At 35.9% G+C, this 21792-nt stretch overlaps 1 protein-coding gene across 3 annotated transcripts in view; it reads left to right on the plus strand.

The window, feature by feature from the left end:
• SOS1 (SOS Ras/Rac guanine nucleotide exchange factor 1) overlaps positions 1-21792 on the plus strand; it is a 164459-nt gene that overhangs the window by 57926 nt on the left and 84741 nt on the right. For all 3 annotated transcript variants that reach the window (XM_058551381.1, XM_058551382.1, XM_058551384.1), the window contains exon 2: positions 21550-21675. In XM_058551381.1, the coding sequence (XP_058407364.1) occupies positions 21550-21675 (126 nt within the window). The remainder of the gene's footprint in view (positions 1-21549; positions 21676-21792) is intronic.

Genomic DNA, 21792 nt, shown 5'->3' on the forward strand with positions numbered 1-21792 from the left:
GTTGTATGAGTTTATATATTTTGGGTATTAACCCCATATCAGATATATGATTTGCAAATATCTTCTCCCATTTGGTAGGTTGTCTTTTCATTTTGGTTGATGGTTTCCTTTGCCATGTAGAAGCTTTTTAGTTTGATGTAGTCCCATTTGTTTATTTTTGCTTTTGTTTCCCTTGCATACGGAGACATATCCAAAAAGATATTGCTAAGACTGATGTCAAAGAGTGTACTGCCGATGTTTTCTTCTAGGATTTTTATGGTTTCAGGTCTTAGATTTAAATTTAAGTCTTTAATCTATTTTGAGTTAATTTTTGTGTATAGTGTAAGAGTGGTCTAGTTTCATTCTTTTGCTTGTGATTGTCAGGTTTTCCCAGCACCATTTATCAAAGAGACTTTGCTTTTTCCATTGGCTTCTTTGTCGTAAATTAGTTGTCCGTATATGTGTGGGTTTATTTCTCAGCTCTCAATTCCATTCCATTGATCTATGTGTCTGTTTTTCTGCCCGTACCACAGTGTTTTGGATATAAAACTGAAAATACCACATATCAAAATCTGTATCCTTGTAGTATAGCTTGAAATCAGGGAATGTGATACCTTTGGCTTTGTTCTTTTTTCTCAGGATTGCTTTGTCTATTTGGAGTCTTTTGTGGTTCCACATAAATTTTAGGATTCTTTGTTCTATTTCTGTGAAAAATGCCATTGGGATTTTGATAGGGATTGCATTGAATCCATAGATTGCTTTAGGTAATGTGGACATTTTAACAGTGTTAATTCTTCCAATCCATGAGCACAGAATATCTTTTCATTTCTTTGTGTCTTTTTCAGTTTCTTTCAATATTGTCTTATAGTTTTCAGTGTACAAGTCTTTCACATCCTTGGTTTAATTTATTCCTAGGTATTTTATTCTATTTGTTGTGATTGTAAATGGGATTGTTTTCTTAATTTCTTTCTCTGATAGTTTGTTGCTAGTATACAGAAATGCAATAAATTTTTGTATATTGATTTTGTACCCTGCAGCTTTACTGTGTTTATTATTTCTAATAATTTTTTGGTGGAGTCTTTAGGGTTTTCTATATAAAAAAATCGTGTCATCTGTGGTATCCGTTGTAACGTCTCCTCTTTCATTTCTGATTTTTATTTGAGCTTTCTCTCTTTTTTTCTCAGTGAGTTTAGGTAAGGTTTGTCAGCTTTGTTTATTTATTTGAAGAACCAGCTCTTAGTGTCATTGATCTTTCCTATTGTCTTTTTAGTTGCTATTTCCTTTATTTCTGCCCTGATTTTTATTGTTTCCTTCCTTTTACTGACTTTGGGCTTCATTTGTTATTCTTTTTCTAGTTCCTTTAGGTGTAAGGTTAGATTGTTTGTTTGAGATTTTTCTTGTTTTTTGAGGTAGGCCTGTATTGCTTTCAACTTCCCTCTTAGTACCACTTTTGCTGCATCCCATAGATTTTGATATGTCGTATTTTCAGTTTTATTTGTCTCCATGTAATTTTTTATTTTTCCTTTGATTTCTTTGTTGACCCAATAGTTGTTCAGTAGCATGTTTTTTAATCTTCACATATTTGTGATTTTTTTCAGTTTTCTTCTTGTAGTTGATTTCTAGTTTGATGTGATTTCAGTCTTCTTAAATTTATTGAGACTTGTTTTGTGTCCCAACGTATGGTCTTATCTTGAGAATGTTCCATGTGCACTTGAGAAGAATGTGTATTCTGCTTTTGGATGCAGTGTTCTATATTTATCTATTAAGGTCGTGTAGTCTGATGTGTCATTTAAGGCAGACGTTTCCTTGTTGACTTTCTGTCTGGGTGATCTATCCGTTGATGTAAGTAGGGTGTTCAAGTCCCCTGCTGTCGTTGTATTGCTGTCAGTTTCTCCCTTAAGGTCTGTTAATAGTTGCTGTCTATATTTTGGTGCTCCTGTGTTGTGTGCATATATATTAATAAATGTGTCTTCTTGATTGGTTGTTCCCTTTATCATTATATAATGTCTATCTTTGTCTCTTGTTGTCTTTTTTGGCTTGAAGTCTATTTTGTCTGATATAAGTATGGCTACACCTGCTTTCTTTTGGTTGTCATTTGCTTGGAGTATAACCTTCCACCTCTTCACTGTGAGCCTGTGTTTGTCTTTAGAGCTGAGATGAGTCTCCTGAAGGCAGCATATAGTTGGGTCTTATTTTTTAATCCATCCATCCACTCTGTGCCTTTTGATTGATGAGTTCAATTCATTTACGTTTAGTGTGATTATTGATATATGAGAACTTACTACTGCCATTTTATCTTTTATTTTCTGGTTGTTCTATATCTCCATGGTTTCTTTTCCCTTGTGTTTTTTTTTTTTTTCCTAATAATTTTATTTATTTATTTATTTTTTCCCCCAAAGCCCCAGTAGATAGTTGTATGTCATAGCTGCACATCCTTCTAGTTGCTGTATGTGGGACGCAGCCTCAGCATGGCCGGAGAAGCGGTGCGTTGGTGCGCATGCGGGATCCGAACCCGGGCCGCCAGCAGTGGAGCGCACGCACTTAACCGCTGAGCCACGGGGCCGGCCCTTCCCTTGTGTTTTTGTCTGCCATTTTAGTTTGGTGGTTTTCTATGATGTTTTTCTCAGTTAACTTTTCTTTTATGTTTTGTGTCTCTGCTTTAGATTTTTGTTTTGTGGTTACCTTGAGGTTTGTATATGTCTCATAGATAAAATTGTCCTTTCTCTGCTGATAGTGTTGTATCTTCATTTGCCTATACAGGTTCCGTCCTTTTCCTCCTCCCCTTTTATGTGTTTGTTGTCACAAGTTAATCCCTTTTTATGTTGAGTTCACTACCCTATTGTAGTAGCTTTAGTTATTTTTAACACTTTTTTTTGCCCCTTTAACCTTTATGCTATAATTAAGTGTTTAACACCCTATTCTGTTATAGCTTTGCTATTTTCTGGTTCTATTTATCATCTTACTCAAAATTTTGTGTACTGTTGCCTTTTCGTTTCTGGTAGAAGAGTTTCTTTCAACATTTCTTGTAAGGTAGGTCTAGTGGTGGTGAACTCCCTCAGCTGTTGTTTGTCTGGGAAAGCCTTTATTTCTCCTATCTCTGAAGGATAACTTTGCTGGATAGAGTATTCTGGGCTGGCAGTTTTTATCTTTTAATATTTTGAATATGTCATTCCACTCTTTCCTGGTGTTTAGAGTTTCTGCTCAGAAATCTGCTGATAGCCTAATGGGGGATTCTTTGTAGGTTACTGTCTTTTTTTCCCTGGTTGCCTTTAAAATTCTTCATTTGTCTTTGACTTTTGACAGTTTTGAAATAATGTTTCTTGGAGAAGGTCTTTTTGCACTGAGATAATTAGTTGTTCTATTAGCTTCATGTACTTGTATATCCACTTCCTTCTCCAGGTTTGGGAAGTTCTCAGCTATTATTTCTTTAAATACGTTCCCTGCTGCCTTTTCCCTCTCTTCTCCCTTGTCGTGTACCCATTATCCTTCTGTTGCTTTTTCTAATGGAGTTGGACATTTCTCATAGATTTTTTCATTTTTTTTTAATCTTAGTTCTTTCTCGTCTTCCACCCGAATCATTTCTAGATTACTATATTTGAGCTCACTTGTTCTCTCTTCCGTATGGTCTGCTCTATTTCCAGTGCTTTCTACTGTATTCTTCATCTCATTTATTGAGTCTTTCATCTCCAGAATTTCTGTTTGGTGCTTTTTTAGAGTTTCAGTCTCTGGTGAAGTACTCCTTCTGTTCATTAATTTTATTCCTGAGCTCATTGAACTGTCTTTCTGAGTTTTCTTGTACCTTGTTGAATTTCTTCATGACAGCTATTTTGAATTCTCTGTCAGTTAGGTCACAATCTTTCATGACTTCAAGTTTGCTTTCTGGAGGGTTGTCATTTTCTTTTTGTGATACCATGTTACTATAATTTTTCATGGTGCTTGTTCCTCTGCTGGCGCATTTGTAGTAGTGAACACCTTTCTTATTTAAGTAAGGCATTGGTTACTTTGATTCTGAGCGGCTTCTGTCTGTGTTTAAGAGCCAGCATTTTCTACCCTCCACTGCCTCTGCCAGAGGTGTCATTGGTGCCCTCATTGTGCTGCTTTTGCCTCCTGGGTTGCTGGTGGCTTGCTGCTGCTGGCATTGCTATGGTGGCAGGCATCACCACTAGGGTCACTGGTGAGCGCCTTTGCTGCCTCTGGGGTCACCTGGGTCACAGGTTCCCCCACCATGGTGGGAGTAGGGGAAGTGTGGGATGGGAGCTGGGATCACAGGTGCCTCTGCTACAGCCGAGGTTGTTGGGTCTGCAGGTACTGCTGCAGCAGGTGGAGTGGCCAGGGTTACAGGCACCGCTGCAGCTGCAGGAGGCAGGGGGTGGGGTCTTGGGTGCCACCATCACCACCATGGGGGCAGTACCTGGGTCAGAGGCACTGCCACAGTTCCTGGAGCCTTTGGTTGCAGGCACCACTGCAGTTCCTGGAGCCTCACATCATGGGCATTGCCACCACTGCTAGGGGAAGGAGAGGGGCTGGGTTATAAGTGCCACCACAGTTCCAGGAGCCTCTGATCACAGGCACCGCTGCTGCTGCTGGGGGCATTGGGGTCTTGGATGCAGCCCCTGCTGCTGGGAGGGCTGGGGTTGCAGGTGGAGCTGCTGGGGGAGGGGGCTGATTCATGGGTGTTGCCATGGTTCCTGGAGCCTGTGGTGTCTGGCACTGTAGCAGTTCCAGGAGCTGCCACTGCTGCTCCCCTGATTCCACCGCCTTCACAAGGTCCAGTCCACCCGCCTTCAGGTGTATAGATTTATGAATCTCTCAGGCATTCTAGTGTGTTGTGCAGAGGATCCTTTGTTGGTCAATGGATGTCCTGCTGGTTGTAACTTAGGGGGGAGAGATAAAGGGAGCAACTCAAACCGCCATGATGCTGACGTCTCTCCCTATTAGGTATTGTTTTCCATATCATTTTTTTTTAAATTTTTTGTTTATTGCAGTAACATTGGTTTATAACATTGTAAAAATTTCAGGTGTACATCATTATACTTCTATTTCTGCATAGATTACATCATGTTCACCACCAAAATACTAATTACAACCCATCACCACACACATGTACCGAATTATCCCTTTCACCCTCCTCCCTCCCCCCTTCCCCTCTGGTAACCACCAGTCCAATCTCTGTCCCTATGTGTTTGTTTATTGTTGTTATTATCTACTACTTAATGAAGGAAATCATACGGTATTTGACCTTCTCCCTCTGACTTATTTCACTTTGCGTTATACCCTCAATGTCCATCCATGTTGTCAGGCGAGTATTCTTTATGGAGAGCGTTCTATAAATGTTTTTAATCAGAAATCCAGAAACTTGTGAATAGTCAGATGCTATTTATGAATTAAATATCAAAGAAATTTTCAAAAAAATATTATAGCATGGATTAAATATTTGCAAATATTTCAAAAATTAAGGATTTCCTATAATGAATAGAAAGAACCTATATATAAAATTACAAAACCTTTTATTCTTAAGTATATGTACATAGGCCTAAACACAGATTTTCTTCTCCCAGCAGGTTTAACCAATTTTGGTTCCATTTTCAGAATTTAAAATGAGATTACTTGAAAAAACCAATACAACCCAATTTTATTGGTTGTGTAATTAATCAGAATGAAAAACTAGGATTTCTTCCATATTCATTAACTGATTGTTTCCATAAAAGTTAAAAACAGACAAGTAATCAATTCTGACTAAAGAACATAATATGGATTTTAGTTCGTTAATTAAAGTAGAAAAGAAAAATCAGACTAAACCACTTTTCAATGTCCCTGTGTAATGTCTTTTTCTAATTTTGGACAGTTTGCCACAATTTCTCATTTCTAAATATTGAAATTAAAAACAAAACGAATATTTGGGTTTTTATTTTTAAGAAAAGCTCCTGTGAATAAAATCATCAGAACTATTTCCGATTAGTCTTAAAGGTTGAGTAAGTTTTTACAGTAACAATACTTATTAACTTAACAACTGTGAACATTCTTTGCTAACAAACAAGCATTATCTTGCATTATAGCTATAGACAAATTCTTTTGTAGATTGTATTTCAGCTAGCCTATCACAATTCTTCCAAGCTTTTAAATAGTTAATTAGCTCTGCTCCCAATAAAATATTCTTTATTGACAGGCAACAGATTCTAATTTGGTTATTACTAGGCTATTATTGCAAAAAATTCTTTCAAATAAGAACTTGTAAAATCTCATTTGCCTACTTACCAGGACCAGGTTTATAGTTGTAGCAATTTATTTGTTTCGCTCAATACTCAGCATCTAAATTAAAAATAAAAATATTCTTATTTACTTGTAAACATTATATATTATTTATATTTTAAAACATTTTTTGAAGGAAATACTTAAAAATTTCAAAACTAGAAAAATATTTCTAAAACTGCATTACCCATGATATTCTTTTAATTTTTTTTAAAGTTTTGAAGTATACCATACATTTAAAAGAGTGCATATATGGGCCGGCCCCGTGGCTTAGTGGTTAAGTGCGCGCACTCCGCTGCTGGCGGCCCGGGTTCGGATCCTGGGCGTGCACCGACGCACCGCTTCTCAGGCCATGCTGAGGCCGCGTCCCACATACAGCAACTAGAAGGATGTGCATCTATGACATACAACTATCTACTGGGGCTTTGGGGGGAAAAATAAATAAAGTTTAAAAAAAAAATGCTTCCTTTAAAAAAAAAATAAATAAAAGAGTGCATATAAACTTATATATCCAGTTTAAAGAATAATAAAACAAACATCTATGTACCTAACACATGGTTTAAGAAATAAAATATTTCTAATACTTTAAACGCCGCCTCTGTTTTCCTACCCGTTTGCATGTCCTCTTCCATCGCCTGGAGGTAACAACTTACTGAGTTTTGAATTAATCAGCTGCTTACATTTCTTTATAGTTTTATCACATATGTACGGATTCCTAAACAACGCATAGTTTGGTTTTGCCTTTTTCTGAATTTGATATAAATGGAATCATATTATTCATACATTTTTGCCCAATATTATGTTTTTGAGATTCATTTATGTTATTGTGTGTAGCTTTTAGTTCATTCATTTTCACTGGTGTATAATATTTTGTTTTATGAATTTACTACAATGTATTGATCCATTCTAACATTGCTAGACATTTGACTCATTTCCAAGTTTTGCCTTTCAAACTGTTAGCATTTTTGTGCTTGTTCATCTGCTGCACATGTGTGAGAGTTCTTCTATAATATACTTAGAAGTGGAATTGCTGGATCATATAATATGTGTATATGCAGCTTTACTAGATATTCCTCAACTTTAATCCAAAAAGGTTACGTCATTTTATATTGCCACTAGTAATGGATGAAAGTTCCCATTTCTTCACATCTTCACTGATGCTTGATATTCTCAGACTTTTAAATTTTTGTCAAAATAGTAAGGTATGAAATGATATTTCATAGTTTTAATTTGTATTTATCTGAACACTAATAAGGTTGAGGCTGAGCACCTTTGTAATATTAATGGGACAGTTGTGTTTCCTCTTCTGTGAAATGCCTGTACATGTCTTTTACCCATTAAAAAAAATTGGGGTGTTTGTTTTCATTAATACTTTAGAGTTGTTTGTTTATCCTGGATATTTATCCTTTTTAGGTTATATGTGTTCTATTTATTTTCTCCTAGTGTGTGACTTAGCTTTGTACTTTTTGTGGTGTTTTGATGAAGCAGTAGTTCTTTTTTTTTTTTTTTTTGTGAGGAAGATCAGCCCTGAGCTAACATCCATGCCAATCCCCCTCTTTTTGCTGAGGAAGACCGGCCCTGAGCTAACATCTATTGCCAATCCTCCTCCTTTTTTTCCCCTCCCCTTTTTCTCCCCAAAGCCCCAGTAGATAGTTGTGTGTTATAGTTGTACATCCTGCTAGTTGCTGTATGTGGGACGCCGCCTCAGCATGGCCCAACAAGTGGTGGGTCGGTGTGCGCCCAGAATCCAAACCCCGGCTGCCAGTAGCGGAGTGCACGCCCTTAACCGCCAAGCCAGGGGGCCGGCCCCTGAAGCAGTAGTTCTTAAGTTAAGAAACTGAATTGTGATTTTTCTTTGTTTTCTACTTGTCGTGCCTCTTCAAAGAAATTCTTTCCTACCCCAAGTTGTAAAGATATGCTTTTGTACTTTTTCTAAAGGTTTCTAAATCTTTTGCTTATCACAATTATGTACTGATCCATCAATTGATTTTTGTATGTGGTTTGTATCTTAGTCCATTGAGTTGCTATAACAGAATACCAAAGACTAGGTGGCTTATAAACAATAGAAATTTATTTTTCACAGTTCTGGAGGCTGGGAAGTCCAAGATAAAGGCACTGGCAGATTTGGTGCCTGGTGAGGGTCTGCTCCCTGCTTCATAGACAGCCATCTTGCCTCTCTGTCCTCACTTAGTGGGAGGGTCCAGGGAGCTCTCTGGGATCTCTTTTATAAGGACACTAATGCCATTCGTCAGGGCTCCACCCTTAGCCCATCTAATTACCTCCCAAAGACACCACCTCCAAATACCATCACAATGGGGATTAGATTTCAACATATGATTTTTGGGGGACACAAACATTCAGTCTATAGCAGTGTGTGATTGAGAATAACTTTTCAGTTGTCCTAGAAGTATATACTGAATGATCCCTCCTTTACCCATGAATCTGCAGTGCTGGCTCTGTTTTATATTATTTCCATACAGGGGTCTGTTTATGAGCTCTTTATTATGTTGTCTTTCCATCTATTTATGTAACAATACCACACTATCTTAGATACTATATAGCTTAAATAATAAGTTGATACCTGGCAGGAAACCTTTTTTTGTCTTATTTTTCTTTTAGGAATGCCTTAGTTATTGTTAGCTCTTGTAAGTAAATTTAGGATCAACTTCTTAAGTTTTCTGAAAAATATTGTTTCATTTTTAATAGGAGCTGCGTTTAATGTTTAGATTAATTATGGGAGAATTGGCATCTTTATAATGAAGAGGTACTTCATTAAGGTCTTTTAAATGTCATTCATGAAGGTTTTAAAATTTTTTTCCATAGAAGTTTTGTACATATTTTGTAAGATGGTTTTCCTAGGCATCCTAAATGTGTGTTATTTTAAAGGCTATCCTTTTTTTAAAAAATTGTGTTTTCTGTTTGTTGCTTATCTTGCAGCGTAACTATCTTTTATAGATTGTTTCAACAATTTTACTAGGCTCACTTATTAATTCCAATAATTTTCCTGCAGATTCTTTTGGGTTTTCACTGATGGTATTATATTACTTCCAGATAATAACAGTTTTATTCCTTCTTTCCAATCCTTTCTTGTCTTGTTGGCTGTGACCTCCAGTAAAATGTTGAATAATATAGTAATAGCAGGCATCCTTGTCTTGTCCCTAGTTTTAAAGGTAGTTCTTTTAGTATTTCACTGTTGATTATGGTGTTTACTATAGGCTGTTTGTTTATATCCTTTATCAGGTTTAAGAAATTTCCTTCTGTGCCTACATTATGAGTTTTTGTTTGTGTGTTTGTTAAGAATCATGAATTGTTACCTTTTCTGCATCTATAGTGATGATTTTTCTCCTTTAATCTGGTAATGCATGATGAATTACAATAATAGATTTACTTATGTTGAATCAACCTTAGTTCCTGAAATAAACTCAACTTGATGGGAGTGTATAATCCTTTTTACACATTTCTAAATTTGATTTGCTAGTTTTGTTTATGGTTGTTTTGCACCTATGCTCGTGAGTTATTTTTCTTTCCTGTTATAGTCTTTGTCTGGTTTAGTATCAGAGTTATACGTGCCGCATTATATAAAGCTGTAATTGTCTGTTCCTAGAAAGATAAAATTGTCTTTTTTATGGGAAGATTTTAAACTTTTGATGCAGTTTCTTTAATAATTAGAGAACCATTAGGAATATTTTATTTCTTTTTGAGACAGTTTTAGTAATTTACATTTTTTAGAAATTTATTCATTTAACCTAATTTTTCAGATTTGCTCATTTAACCTAATTTTTCATTTAACCTAAGTTTTCAAAATTTTGCCTGGAAATTTTTCATAATTGTCTTTTCTCTTTTTTTTTTTACAGTTTTATTTATTTTATTTTTTTCCCCCCAAAGCCCCAGTAGATAGTTGTATGTCATAGTTGCACATCCTTCTAGTTGCTGTATGTGGGACGCGGCCTCATCGTGGCCGGAGAAGCAGTGCGTCGGTGCGCACCCGGGATCTGAACCCAGGCTGCCAGCAGTGGAGTGTGCGCGCTTAACCGCTAAGCCACGGGGCCGGCCTGGTCTTTTCTCTTTTTAGAACTCTGTCATATCTGTAGTTATGGTCTCTTTTTTGTATATAATAGCATTTGTTTGTGCATTTTCTTTTTTTCTTGATCAATCTCTTAGCTCTTTTCCTGTTTACTTAGTGTTTTCAAAATATCAACTTTGTTTTTTATTTATTAATTATTGCTCTTCTTTATTTCTTTCTTTCTTTTAGGGAGCACTGTTTTATTGTCCCCCACCCCCTCCAGTTTCTTGATTTGGATGCTTAGCCCATTAATTTTCATGCTTTCTTTCTCTTCCTTTTTTTTTTTTTTTGTGAGGAAGATCAGCCCTGAGCTAACATCCATGCTAATCCTCCTCTTTTTGCTGAGGAAGACTGGCCCTGAGCTAACATCTATTGCCAATCCTCCTCCTTTTTTCTCCCCTAAAGCCCCAGTAGATAGTTGTATGTCATAGCTGCCCATCCTTCTAGTTGCTGTATGTGGGATGCAGCCTCAGCATGGCCGGAGAAGCGGTGCGTCGGCGCGCTCCTGGGATCCGAACCCTGGGCCGCCAGTAGCGGAGCCCGCACACTTAACCGCTAAGCCACAGGGCCGGCCCCGCTTTCTTTCCTTCTCATAGAAATATTTGAGGCTTTAAGTTTCCTTATAGTACTTCTTAAGCTGCAACCCAGATTTTTAAAAATAAACTTTTTATTTTGGAATAGTTTTATATTTACAAAAAATTTGCAAAGATAATATAGAGAATTCCTGTATACTCCTTACCTAGTTTCCCCTTATTAACACCATATATCACCATGGTATATTTGTCACAACTAAGAAATCCACATTAGTACATTATTATATTATTATATACTGAACTTGACACTTTATTCACATTTCATCAGTTTTCCCCAGTGTCCTTTGTACTGCTTCAGAGTCCCACCCAGGATACCACATTACATTTAGTCGACTTGTCTCCCTAGCCTCCTCTGGTCTTTGACAGTTTCTCAGACTTTTCTTTTCCTTGATGACCTTGAGAAGCACTGGTCAGGGTTTTTGCAGAATCCTCCTCACTTTGGGTTTGTCCCTTGTTTTTCTCATGGTTAAATACTGAGATCATGGGGAAGGGAGTAACTTTATACATAGTTACACATGTACAAAGGAAATATATATATTTCACATATATATATGAAAAGAGACAAATTTTCCTTTCTTTAGGAAAGTAAATATATATATTTGTATTTCATATATCTGTCTTTATCTATATATATCAGTATGGCCTCTTGGATATTTATTTATTTTATACTTTGGGTTTTAATCCAGTAATACATTGCTTATTTTCTTGCTCAAATTGTTCCAGCTTTGACCATTGGGAGCTCTTTCTTGTTGGTGCCTATGTCTTTTTTTCCCTTTCTTTTATTTTTTCTTCTTTTTACCCCCTATGTCTTTTTCACATACCTTATCCTTTTGTTTTTTGAGCACTTCTTTACTTTCTGGCACTACAAGATGCTGTAGGCTCATTTTGTATATTCCCTTCCTCAGACCTAGAATCAGCCTTTCTCCAAGGAACCCTGCTTTCTCTTTTGGAGAATGGTGTTAGAAACCAAGATCTGGGCACTGGATGTGTTCATTGTTACTGAGGTGTACGTCCTTTTAAGCCCTCTCAGTGGACAAAACTAGGAAATACATAATATGTACATATGTACCAGTATGTACCATTATGTTATATAGTGTGTATATATGTACTATATAAACATAATGGTAACGTGGGCATATTGTTTGGTTTTTGTCATACTATTTAAGTACATTTGATTTTAGTACATATTTTTTAAGACCTCATTTTAGGTAGTGGACAGTGCAGGGGAACCTAGTTGAAGGTTACCTTATGATATTGGTACACTGTTTTTTTATGAAAAGGTCTCTTTACCAAGACCCTTTTTAAGACAAAAGGTAGTCCTCAAAATATGGATATTTTGTTTCCAAATTCTTATAACTAAACTGTTTAGAATGTAGAATAAAAGTTCCCTTAGCACCAATATTTTAAATGTAGTTTAATTTTCTTAGGATGGCATACAGAAATCTTTTCTGTTCTGCCTCTTGCCCACCTCATCTCCTGCCATCTTCCCGTACTTCCTTATATTATAATCATACCAAACTGCTTGGCATTCCCTAAACTACAATATGTCCTCTCATATCTCTGTACATTTACTTACATTCCTTCTGGATTGCCCTCCCTTTTTGAATCACCTAGCAGTTTTCCATTCATTTTTCAAAAGTCAGCTCAAGATGTAGATCTTCTGTCAATCTACCCTTAACTTCATCAGATGTATGTAGGACTTCAGGAGTTCCTTTCTCTATGTTAATTTTTTTTTCATTGTAGAACATCTATTTGATATAGATAAGTAAAAAGAAAAAATTCAAGACATCAAATTATTCCACCACTCATAGAAAACATTGCTGACATATCCCTTAGGTCTTTTCTCTATGCACAAACACATGATTTCTTTTTATCTTATTTATTTATTTCCTTTTAAGGCTCAGCAGACTAAGTTTTTTTTTTTTTTTATGTTAATATTTCTCAAATTGTGATCTGAGGACCACTTGCAAGAATCCCCTGAGGTATTGTTAAAGATGCAGATCCTGGGGCCCATCCCCAAAGCTTCTCAAAGGGAATAGTTGGAGTAGGGTGAATTTGCATTGTTGTTAAGCTCCCTATGTGATTTGCAGTACTTTCATATCCCATTCCAATATTTTTTAATGAAAAATTTAAAATATACACAAAGTATAACAAGGAATCTTTATGTGCCCATCACCTAGAGTCAAGAGTTACCTAGATTTTGCCACATTTACTTTATCCACCTTCCTTTTTATTTTTCCTGAAGTACTTTAAAGCAAATCTGATTCATCAAAGGTCATTTCTTCCCTACGTATTTCAACATGCATCTTTTTCTTATATAACTGCAATACTATTATCATAGCTGTCAAAATTAACAGTAATTTCTTGGTGTCATGTAATAATACCAGTCAAAATTTAAATTTGTTCATTTGTCTCAAAAGTGTCATTTTTGCAGTTGGTTTATTGGAATCAGGAGCCAAACAAGGTCTGCACATTACATGTAGTTGTTATGTCTCTTAAATTTATTAATTTACAGACCGTGTGTCCCTAGTTTACTTGTTGCAGGAACTGGGTCAGTTGTCCTGCAGAATGTCCAACATTCTGGATTTTTCTGTTTATCTCCTTGTTAATTTCTAACTTGTTCTTATATCTGTCATAGTTTCTATAAATGGCAGTTAGCTTTAGAGGCTTGATCATATTTATTTTCAGCTTTTTTGGCAAGAATACTTCACAGGTGGTGCTGTGGCTTCACACTGCATCAAGTCTGGTCCCAATTTTAGTGATGCTAAGATTGATTAGGGGATTCAGGAGGTGACAGCCTGAGCCCTCCTTTATAAAGATCGACTCTTCATATAATGCTTTCATCTATTGATGATTAATATCTGAATTTATGTCATTCAGGTAGCAAATGAATGGTTTTCTAACTCTGCATTTCTTCTACATTTGTTACCTGGAATCCTTCTATAAAGAATTCCTCAGCAGCTAGGACTATTTGATTATCCTGGAGTACAGTTTAGACAGGAAAAGAAGGATGTATATTAATTCTTTCAGGATAGGGAATTGGTGCCCCTGTTATTTCCAGTGCTGTTCAATGAGTTTTTTTAAAACATCATTTTGACCTCATTGGTTTTTGTAAATTTGTTGTATTTCAATCAGTTACACATGATTTGGTTTTTGAATTAGCCTATCGTTTGCCCTTTCGTGATTTTCCTGTGTTTTTTTCTTATGATCCATTTATCTTTAAGAGCTTCCTTGCTTTCTGATATAATAAGATGTTCCAGGCTTATATTGTCATTTACAATTTAGTTTTGAATAAAGAGTTAAATGTGTGTGTAGGTTTTTAAATTTACTATGCATGAATATCTCCTAGTGTAATTGAAAATTTCTTCAGATATTATGAGGTAGAATTTAGTAACTATGTTTCCTATAATTTAAAGTTTTTTGCTATATGTTAGCTATATTAATTTTTCATTGCTCTTATTTTAAAAAATTAAAATTTAAGTTATCTTTACTATTTTTGTACATATACTTTTTTATTTTTCCATATGTAATAGTCCAAAGCTGCTTCTACAAAATGTATAAGTTCTCAGATTTTTAGTTTATTAATATTTGGCTCACATGGCCAAATATGTGATGTGGTCTTAAAATAATTTTTATCTATTTCAAGCAATTATTGTAACCATTAATCTTTTAACATAAGTAAAAGAGGAAGAAATCTTGAAAATTGGGACTAAGTTATTTGCAAATATTTATTAAGTAAGCCCTCTTTACTTCCCGTGGTTATGTCAGCTAGTAGGTTAGTAAGTAAATTTATATCTACCATAAATACCCAAAAGTTAGGTTGTTTTTGCTACTTGAATATTTGAACACTACTAGGGCAAATAATTTTCAACAAACAAAAAAATAAAATACAATAAAAATTTGAAAACCACTTGATGAAAAACAATTTCAGCTTTGTTTCCCTAGGTATAATACAAGAACCTTAAACTAAAGTGTTAATAAGTTTTTATCTTTTCTGCAAAATATTATCCTCCTCTAGTATTTCCTGTCCTGGTTAGGTTGGTGGTTCTCATTGCTGCCCCCAGTGACCTAAAAAATTGTTATCTAAAATCTACCTCCTCACTTCTTTTTCACCTCTCACGTTTCTGCCTTGGTTCAGGCCTTCATTGTTTCTTTTTACAGAGCCTGCAGCATCCTTCCTACTAGTTTTGCTTCCCTTAACCTCATCTTCATGTTAACCCTTCTTGAACAAACAGATCTAATTATGTCAATGTCTTGTTTAAAGTTCTTAAATTATTTTCTGCTTCCGTGATCACTTCCCAACTTCTTACCATGACATACAAGCCCGTCCTTTCCATTCTTAGCTTTCCCCGCATGTACTCTTTGGTCCAACTTTTATAGTTTCCCCAACACATCATTTGCTCTTGGCCTCTATGCCTTTTTGTATGCTAGCTCTTTTAGTAAAAGCTCTGCTGCCTATCACACCTTATGCATCCTTTATGTCCCAGTTCAAGTGTGTTTTGCTTGTGAAGACTTCTGATACTCCTCACACATAATCAGCAAGGGTCACTCTTTTTTGTGGTCATCACTATGCCTTAAATATAGTGCCATTTTAGCCTCATCACACTGTGTTAAGTCAGTTGTTTACTGTCTAGCTCCTCTGTGAGCTGAATTCTTTGAGAGCAGATGCCATGTCCTCATTCATCTTTGTGTCCCCAGCAAATAAGAGGAGCTCAGGAAAAAAAGAAGATTGTTACATACACGGGCCTAAAGGCTAATTAACAGTCCCCAAGAAATGAGAAAATATTTTCAGTCAATTTTACTTTTGGAAAAGATTTAAGTTCTCTGATTTGTTTTACTTTTGTCTCTTTTAATTTTTTTAACAAAGGATTTTTGCTTTGATTTTTAGGTAAACCTCAGAATGAGGAGAAATAAGCACCTAAAACATCAAACATTGACTAAACAATCGTTGTAACACTAAGAAAGAGATTTAACACTCCAAATCTTTATTATTTGCATGATAAAGGTTTTGTGAATACCAGTTTTCTTTCAAATTTTCCTGTTATATTTATAAATAAAAATAGCAGATCTGGGCTCAAGATATGACAAAATGCAGTTTAGAAGCTTTACTAATTCTTTGGAGAGCTATTAGCAAGAAAAGGCTATTAAAGATTCATCAGAATTCAACATAGTGTTTTCTGGCAGTTTACCCAAGAGGTTCCTGAATACACTTAGAGGACTCATGTATCAAACAGCTAGGAATTGATATAGACCTAATTGATATAGACTTTGCTTTTTCAGATTTCACAAAATCTGGCAGTAATAGCCAAAAAAGTTGCTTCTGAGTCTGTTAGAAATTACTAGAGACAAAATGAACTGTCAAGATAGAAGCAGGCAGTCTTTAAGGAAGGTTTAAAATTCGATGGGTGGCATCTTTAATTAAATATGGTGATTATACCTTAAAAGAATTACTGTCATGATCATATAAAATTCATATTCATGGCTGTCATTAATTCTTTAGTGAAGTTTTTGCATTTACTTAAATTATGTAAAGTAATTGCATTTAAAGAAGTATATGAAATTTTCTATGTCAATAAATGTTAGTATAAAATATAATCTTTTTAAAAACTGCATATAAGAGAAAACCTACATCTAGTTTAAACCCAGTTGCTCCTAAATACACACACACACAGAGTAAATATCAGCTGTAGGTTGCTTCTGAAGGCTGTCATAAGATTTGGCAGGATAACCTATTCTGTATAGTCTTAAATAATTTGGATCATTTGATCTATTAAATATCTTTGAGTACCATTTAGATGGAATGGAATACTTTAGCTGTAACACTATCTCGTAGAAGAGAAGTGTTTTTTCTTCTGTCTGTATAGGAAATGCAATACTACTCTGTCTGCTCATTAAAGAAATCTTTTAGCATCTTCCCTGAAAGAATAAAGAGCAGAGTTTGTGTATTTCAGGAATTGGTGCTGTGCTTGTCTTTAAACATTTACCATTCCCTATGTTTTTTAGTCTGAGGTTTTAAACTATTGTTTTTGTTTTTAAGAAAGTTAAATAACTTATTAGTCTCTTGTGCAAATGATCCTTGTGATCCTAATTTGGCAGATTTAAGATATGATAAAGGTAAATGTCCAGAAACTTAGAAGAACAATTGGCATCATGCATTATTTTCTGTTAAGCTGAAATCTTTGTATGATTTGTTTACCTAGTAGATTATACTTGGCCATTACTAACCATCAATGAATAAAACTGAATTTGAATTTCTAAAATTTTGTGTATCATACAAGGTTTCAAACTTAACGTTTGAATTATATGTGCCTGAATTGTAAGCAGTATCAAGTTTTTTTTTGGTTTGTTTTAAACTATAACATTTCACCATTGTGGTTATATACAGTTTATTTGATTCTATATAGTAAACTTCTATTTTAATTCTAACTGCCTTTGTATGTTGAATGATTTCTGCTTTAAGGGTTTATGCTCCTGAATTCAACCAGACTCTCTAGCCTTACCACCACCCTTTTTCAGTCCTAATTCCAAGAAAGAAATATTTTATCCCTTTCACCCCTACAACACAGAAGCTTTGAGTATTTCCTGAATGTCTGGGATTTGGAGTGAAAAGCAAAGAGAAAATGATTCTATAAATAGATAAACAAGGCCCTACCCAATTGGAGCATCACTGTTCAACAGAGGAAATAGACAAGGAGACATGTAATTATAATTTGGTATGATAAACCTGATAACAAAAGTGTGGTACCTAGTACAAGGATTAGCAGAGAGCAGAATATAAGCCCCATAGGAGCAGGGACTATTTTTGATTCATCTCTCCATATCCAGCACCTAACAGAGGGTCTGATATTTAAGGGAGTTAATAAATCAGTTAAATGAATGAGATCAATTCTGCCTTAGAAAGAAACAAAGAAGTCTTCCCAAATGAGGTGAGATCTGGGTTTTGAAAGTCAAATAGGTAGATGGAAGGGTAAGAGAATGGATAATAGGCATGGAGATCAGTGTGAGTGAAACTGCGTTCGATGTTTGAGCAAACTGCAAATAGTTTGAATTGCTTCAGCATAAAATGTAAATTGAAGAGCAGCTGGAGGTGCTATATTAGTGAAGAATTGTATTGTTTCCATGGGTTTCTTTGAAAAACAAAGAAGATTGTTTTTTTTTAAAATAATCTGATCAATTGACACTTTCCTGAATACTTTCTAAAATGTGTTTTGGAGTACCTAAACCACTTCCTCAAAGGGCTTTGATATTTTTACAAGTTAATTGGAGTTATTGTTGATTAAATATTTTTATTTTAATATTTATTATCTCTAGCATTTTAGCTTTATGTCTTATTTTTAGTATATTTATAATTTTATATAATAAATTGGGATACTTTGTGTAACCAGTGATTACAGATTTGTCTTTTACATAATAAAGATTTATAGTACTGCATTAGCATTTATGACATGCCGATGTTTATTAAAGTATGACAACATGCTTCAAACCAAGTTTTATATAGAAGCCCACTATATAAAGAGTACAGTCCATGGGCATTTTACTGCTTATGCTGATGGGCTGCTAGGACACTTCCCAGACTCTTCCAGGTTTGACAGTCGGGGGTTTAGTGGAAAGAGCTTGGCCTAGACTCCAGGAGGCCCAGGTTCAGTACTTACAGCATTACTAGATAGCTACAGGATTGTGGTTGTCTCCTTTTTTTTATTGGCTAAATAGAAGACTAAGTTAAATTACTTCTAAAGTCCGTTTTAATTCTAAAATTCTGTGGTTTTGTAAATCTGTAGCTATAGTTTATGTGATGCTGGAGCCTTGGACAGGAACATAACCCCCAATTATAGCTACATTTTCCAGGACTACATCTTAGTGAAAGCAGGGCCTGTCTATACTGTGTTTTTAATGAATGAATGAATGAAAGTAATTAAATATTCATTTGTGAGATATAGTTCTATGTGTGAGATACAGTTTTTCTTGTTCAACTTTTATAATAAGTTCTTTTTTTATATTTGAGATTTTGGTATGATACATGGAGATATCTAGCAAGTAATTTGAAGTATGGGTCTAAAACTCAGGAGAGAATTCAGGACTAGAGAGAGATTTGGAGTCATCTACGCAGGTGGTAGTTCAAAATGTGAAAGTAAATGAGATTACTTGGGGGAAAGAGCAGAAGTAGGGAGCAGGCAAACAAGGATAGAATCCACATTTAAGGAGTGGAGGAAGATATGGAACTCTATAAGAAAATGGAAAAGGAGCAAAGAAGCGAGATAAGTAGAATAGATTGTGTCAGTGATATTAAGAAAAGTGAGTTTAAAAATAAAAAAGACTTGGGGGCCGGCCCCGTGGCGTGGCAGTTAAGTGCATGTGTCCCGCTGCTGGCAGCCCGGGTTTGGATCCCGGGCGCGCACTGATGCACCGCTTGTCAGGCCATGCTGTGGCGGTGTCCCATATGAAGTGGAGGAAGATAGGCACAGATATTAGCACAGGGCCAGTCTTCCTTAGCAAAAAGAGGAGGATTGGCATGGATGTTAGCTCAGGGCTGATCTTCCTCACAAAAAAAAATAATAAAATAAAAGGACTTGATTGAGAAGTCCCCCATGAAAGCCCACCATGTGGTGTTAGGATTCCCTGCTAAATGAGGGTAAGTTAGCCATGAAGGTGAAGGGTATCTGAGAAGACAGTTTAAGCTAGTAGGGCATGCAATTCAATGTATAAAAATAAAACTTTTGTCGAGTTCCAGTTTAAAAAAAAAAGGTAATTTAATTATGCTAAGTGTTGAAGAGGAGTACGTGTACAAAGTTTGTTACCTACACACGTTAGAGTGTTATGGCATGGTGAAAGGAAAGCACTGAACTGAGAAACGTGGATTCTGGGTGCTAGTCCAAACTCTATCCGTTATTTTAACTGCATAACCATTCAGTCACCTAATAGAGTGATGAGATTTGTAAACAGATCAATTACAATCAGGCTGGTAATTGCTATACTGAATATGACCAAAAGTGCTTGGGTAAATGACTTAAGCCTTTTGAGGCTCAGTTTATTCATCTGTAAAATAATAAATTGTTTTAAATTTCATACTTGATGTCACACGTCTTCACACAGTTCTGAATTGTCATAATGTTGTTTGCTTCTAAAATATTTTTCTTGGGCCGGCCCGGTGGCTTAGAGGTTGAGTTGCGTGCGCTCCGGTGCTGGCGGCCCGGGTTTGGATCCCGGGCACGCACCGACGTACCGCTTCTCCAGCCATGCTGAGGCCGTGTCCCACGTACAGCAACTAGAAGGATGTGCAGCTATGACATACAACTATCTACTGGGCTTTGGGGGAGAAAAGAAAAAAAAAATGATAAAATATTTTTCTTTAATAAGTTGTGAATGCATATATACATATATATACTTGTCTATGTACTTTTAACATATATTTTAAAAATTCATTATATAGTAAACTGTTTATAAAAATTTCCCCATACACTGAGGCTGTCATACCCTCTCAGCTAACGAGGTGTAGTAGGACAGGCCATATGAAATGCTCTTGGCCAGTACGTACTGTGCACGCTCATCCAATGAGTGCTCTACCACCCTTCAGAGAGTTGAGCGTATTTTGAAACATGTGTTATTTGTCTCCTGGAACTGATTTTTCTGTCATTTTTTTAAGTAGGGAACAGTTTTGACCCATAGTGAGTGACAATGAGATGCAAGTAAAGACTATCATGCTCCTTATTAAAATGTAAGTTTTACAGACACCAGTGGCTTGAGGTGCCTCCAAAGAAATAGTCAAGGAAAATGAAGGTAGAGATTATTAGGCATTTATGAAAGAGTGACCGCCAACTTATCTTCCTAAAGCACAGACAGTCACAAATTGTCAAAAGTGCCCATTTTGTGTCCTTTGATACAGGGTGACTTTGTGTTCAACAAATATTTATCAAGCTTGGATTGTATGTGCCACACAGTGCTAGATGCTGGAGTTACATTGGCGAATAAGATAAGACACATTCCTCTTGGATTTTATCATTTAGTAGGAAAGATAGAGTTAAACAAGGGACAGATACCCATAGAAGGTCAGTTTTGCCCACACAGTATGTTGAGTAAAATATTCTTGGCAAAAACCATATAAACGGCATTTTTATCCCCAGCTCAATCTTTTCCTCCCTCTCTGTATTCTGACACCTCGGGGTAACCATGGTTTAAGAAAAAAAATATTGAAATTACGCAGTGAGAAATCTGAATCTCCAGGAGCATGTTGGTAAGCGTATATGTTGCATGTGGCTGGGAAAAAGGTTGAGAACTCTTGACTTCTGGATTCAAGTCTGTATTTGCAAGCCAGGCCATGTTCCTGAGTACAAACTCACATTAAAAAAAATTATTTGGGGGCTGGCCCAGTGGCGTAATGGTTGAGTTCGTGCGCTCCGCTTTGCTGGCCCAAGGTTCGCAGGTTCAGATCCTGGGTGTGGACCTACGCACCACTTGTCAAGCCATGCTGTGGCAGGTGTCCCACATGTAAAGTAGAGGAAGATGGGCATGGATGTTAGCCTAGGGCCAATCTTCCTCAGCAAAAAGAGGAGGATTGGTAATGGATGTTAGCTCAGGGCTACCCTTCCTCACCAAAAAAAAAAAAAAAAAAAAAATTTATTTGTGTAATTAGATGAAACAAACCTATATTTTAATTACTTTTGTTTATAGGTCCAGGGGCAAGTTCATCCTACTCTGGAGTCTAGTGATGATGCTCTTCAGTATGTTGAAGAATTAATTTTGCAGTTATTAAATATGCTATGCCAAGCTCAGCCTCGAAGTGCTTCAGATGTAGAGGTATGATAAGTTTTGCCTTGTATTTACTTTATATATATCTAATCTGTGTGTTTATTGTAATATCAGTGAAGGGGGAAAAAGTTTACTTTTCAGTTTCACAAAATATATATATGGTAT

The sequence above is a fragment of the Diceros bicornis genome, chromosome 12 (assembly GCF_020826845.1).
Source record: "Diceros bicornis minor isolate mBicDic1 chromosome 12, mDicBic1.mat.cur, whole genome shotgun sequence".
NCBI lineage: Eukaryota > Metazoa > Chordata > Mammalia > Perissodactyla > Rhinocerotidae > Diceros > Diceros bicornis.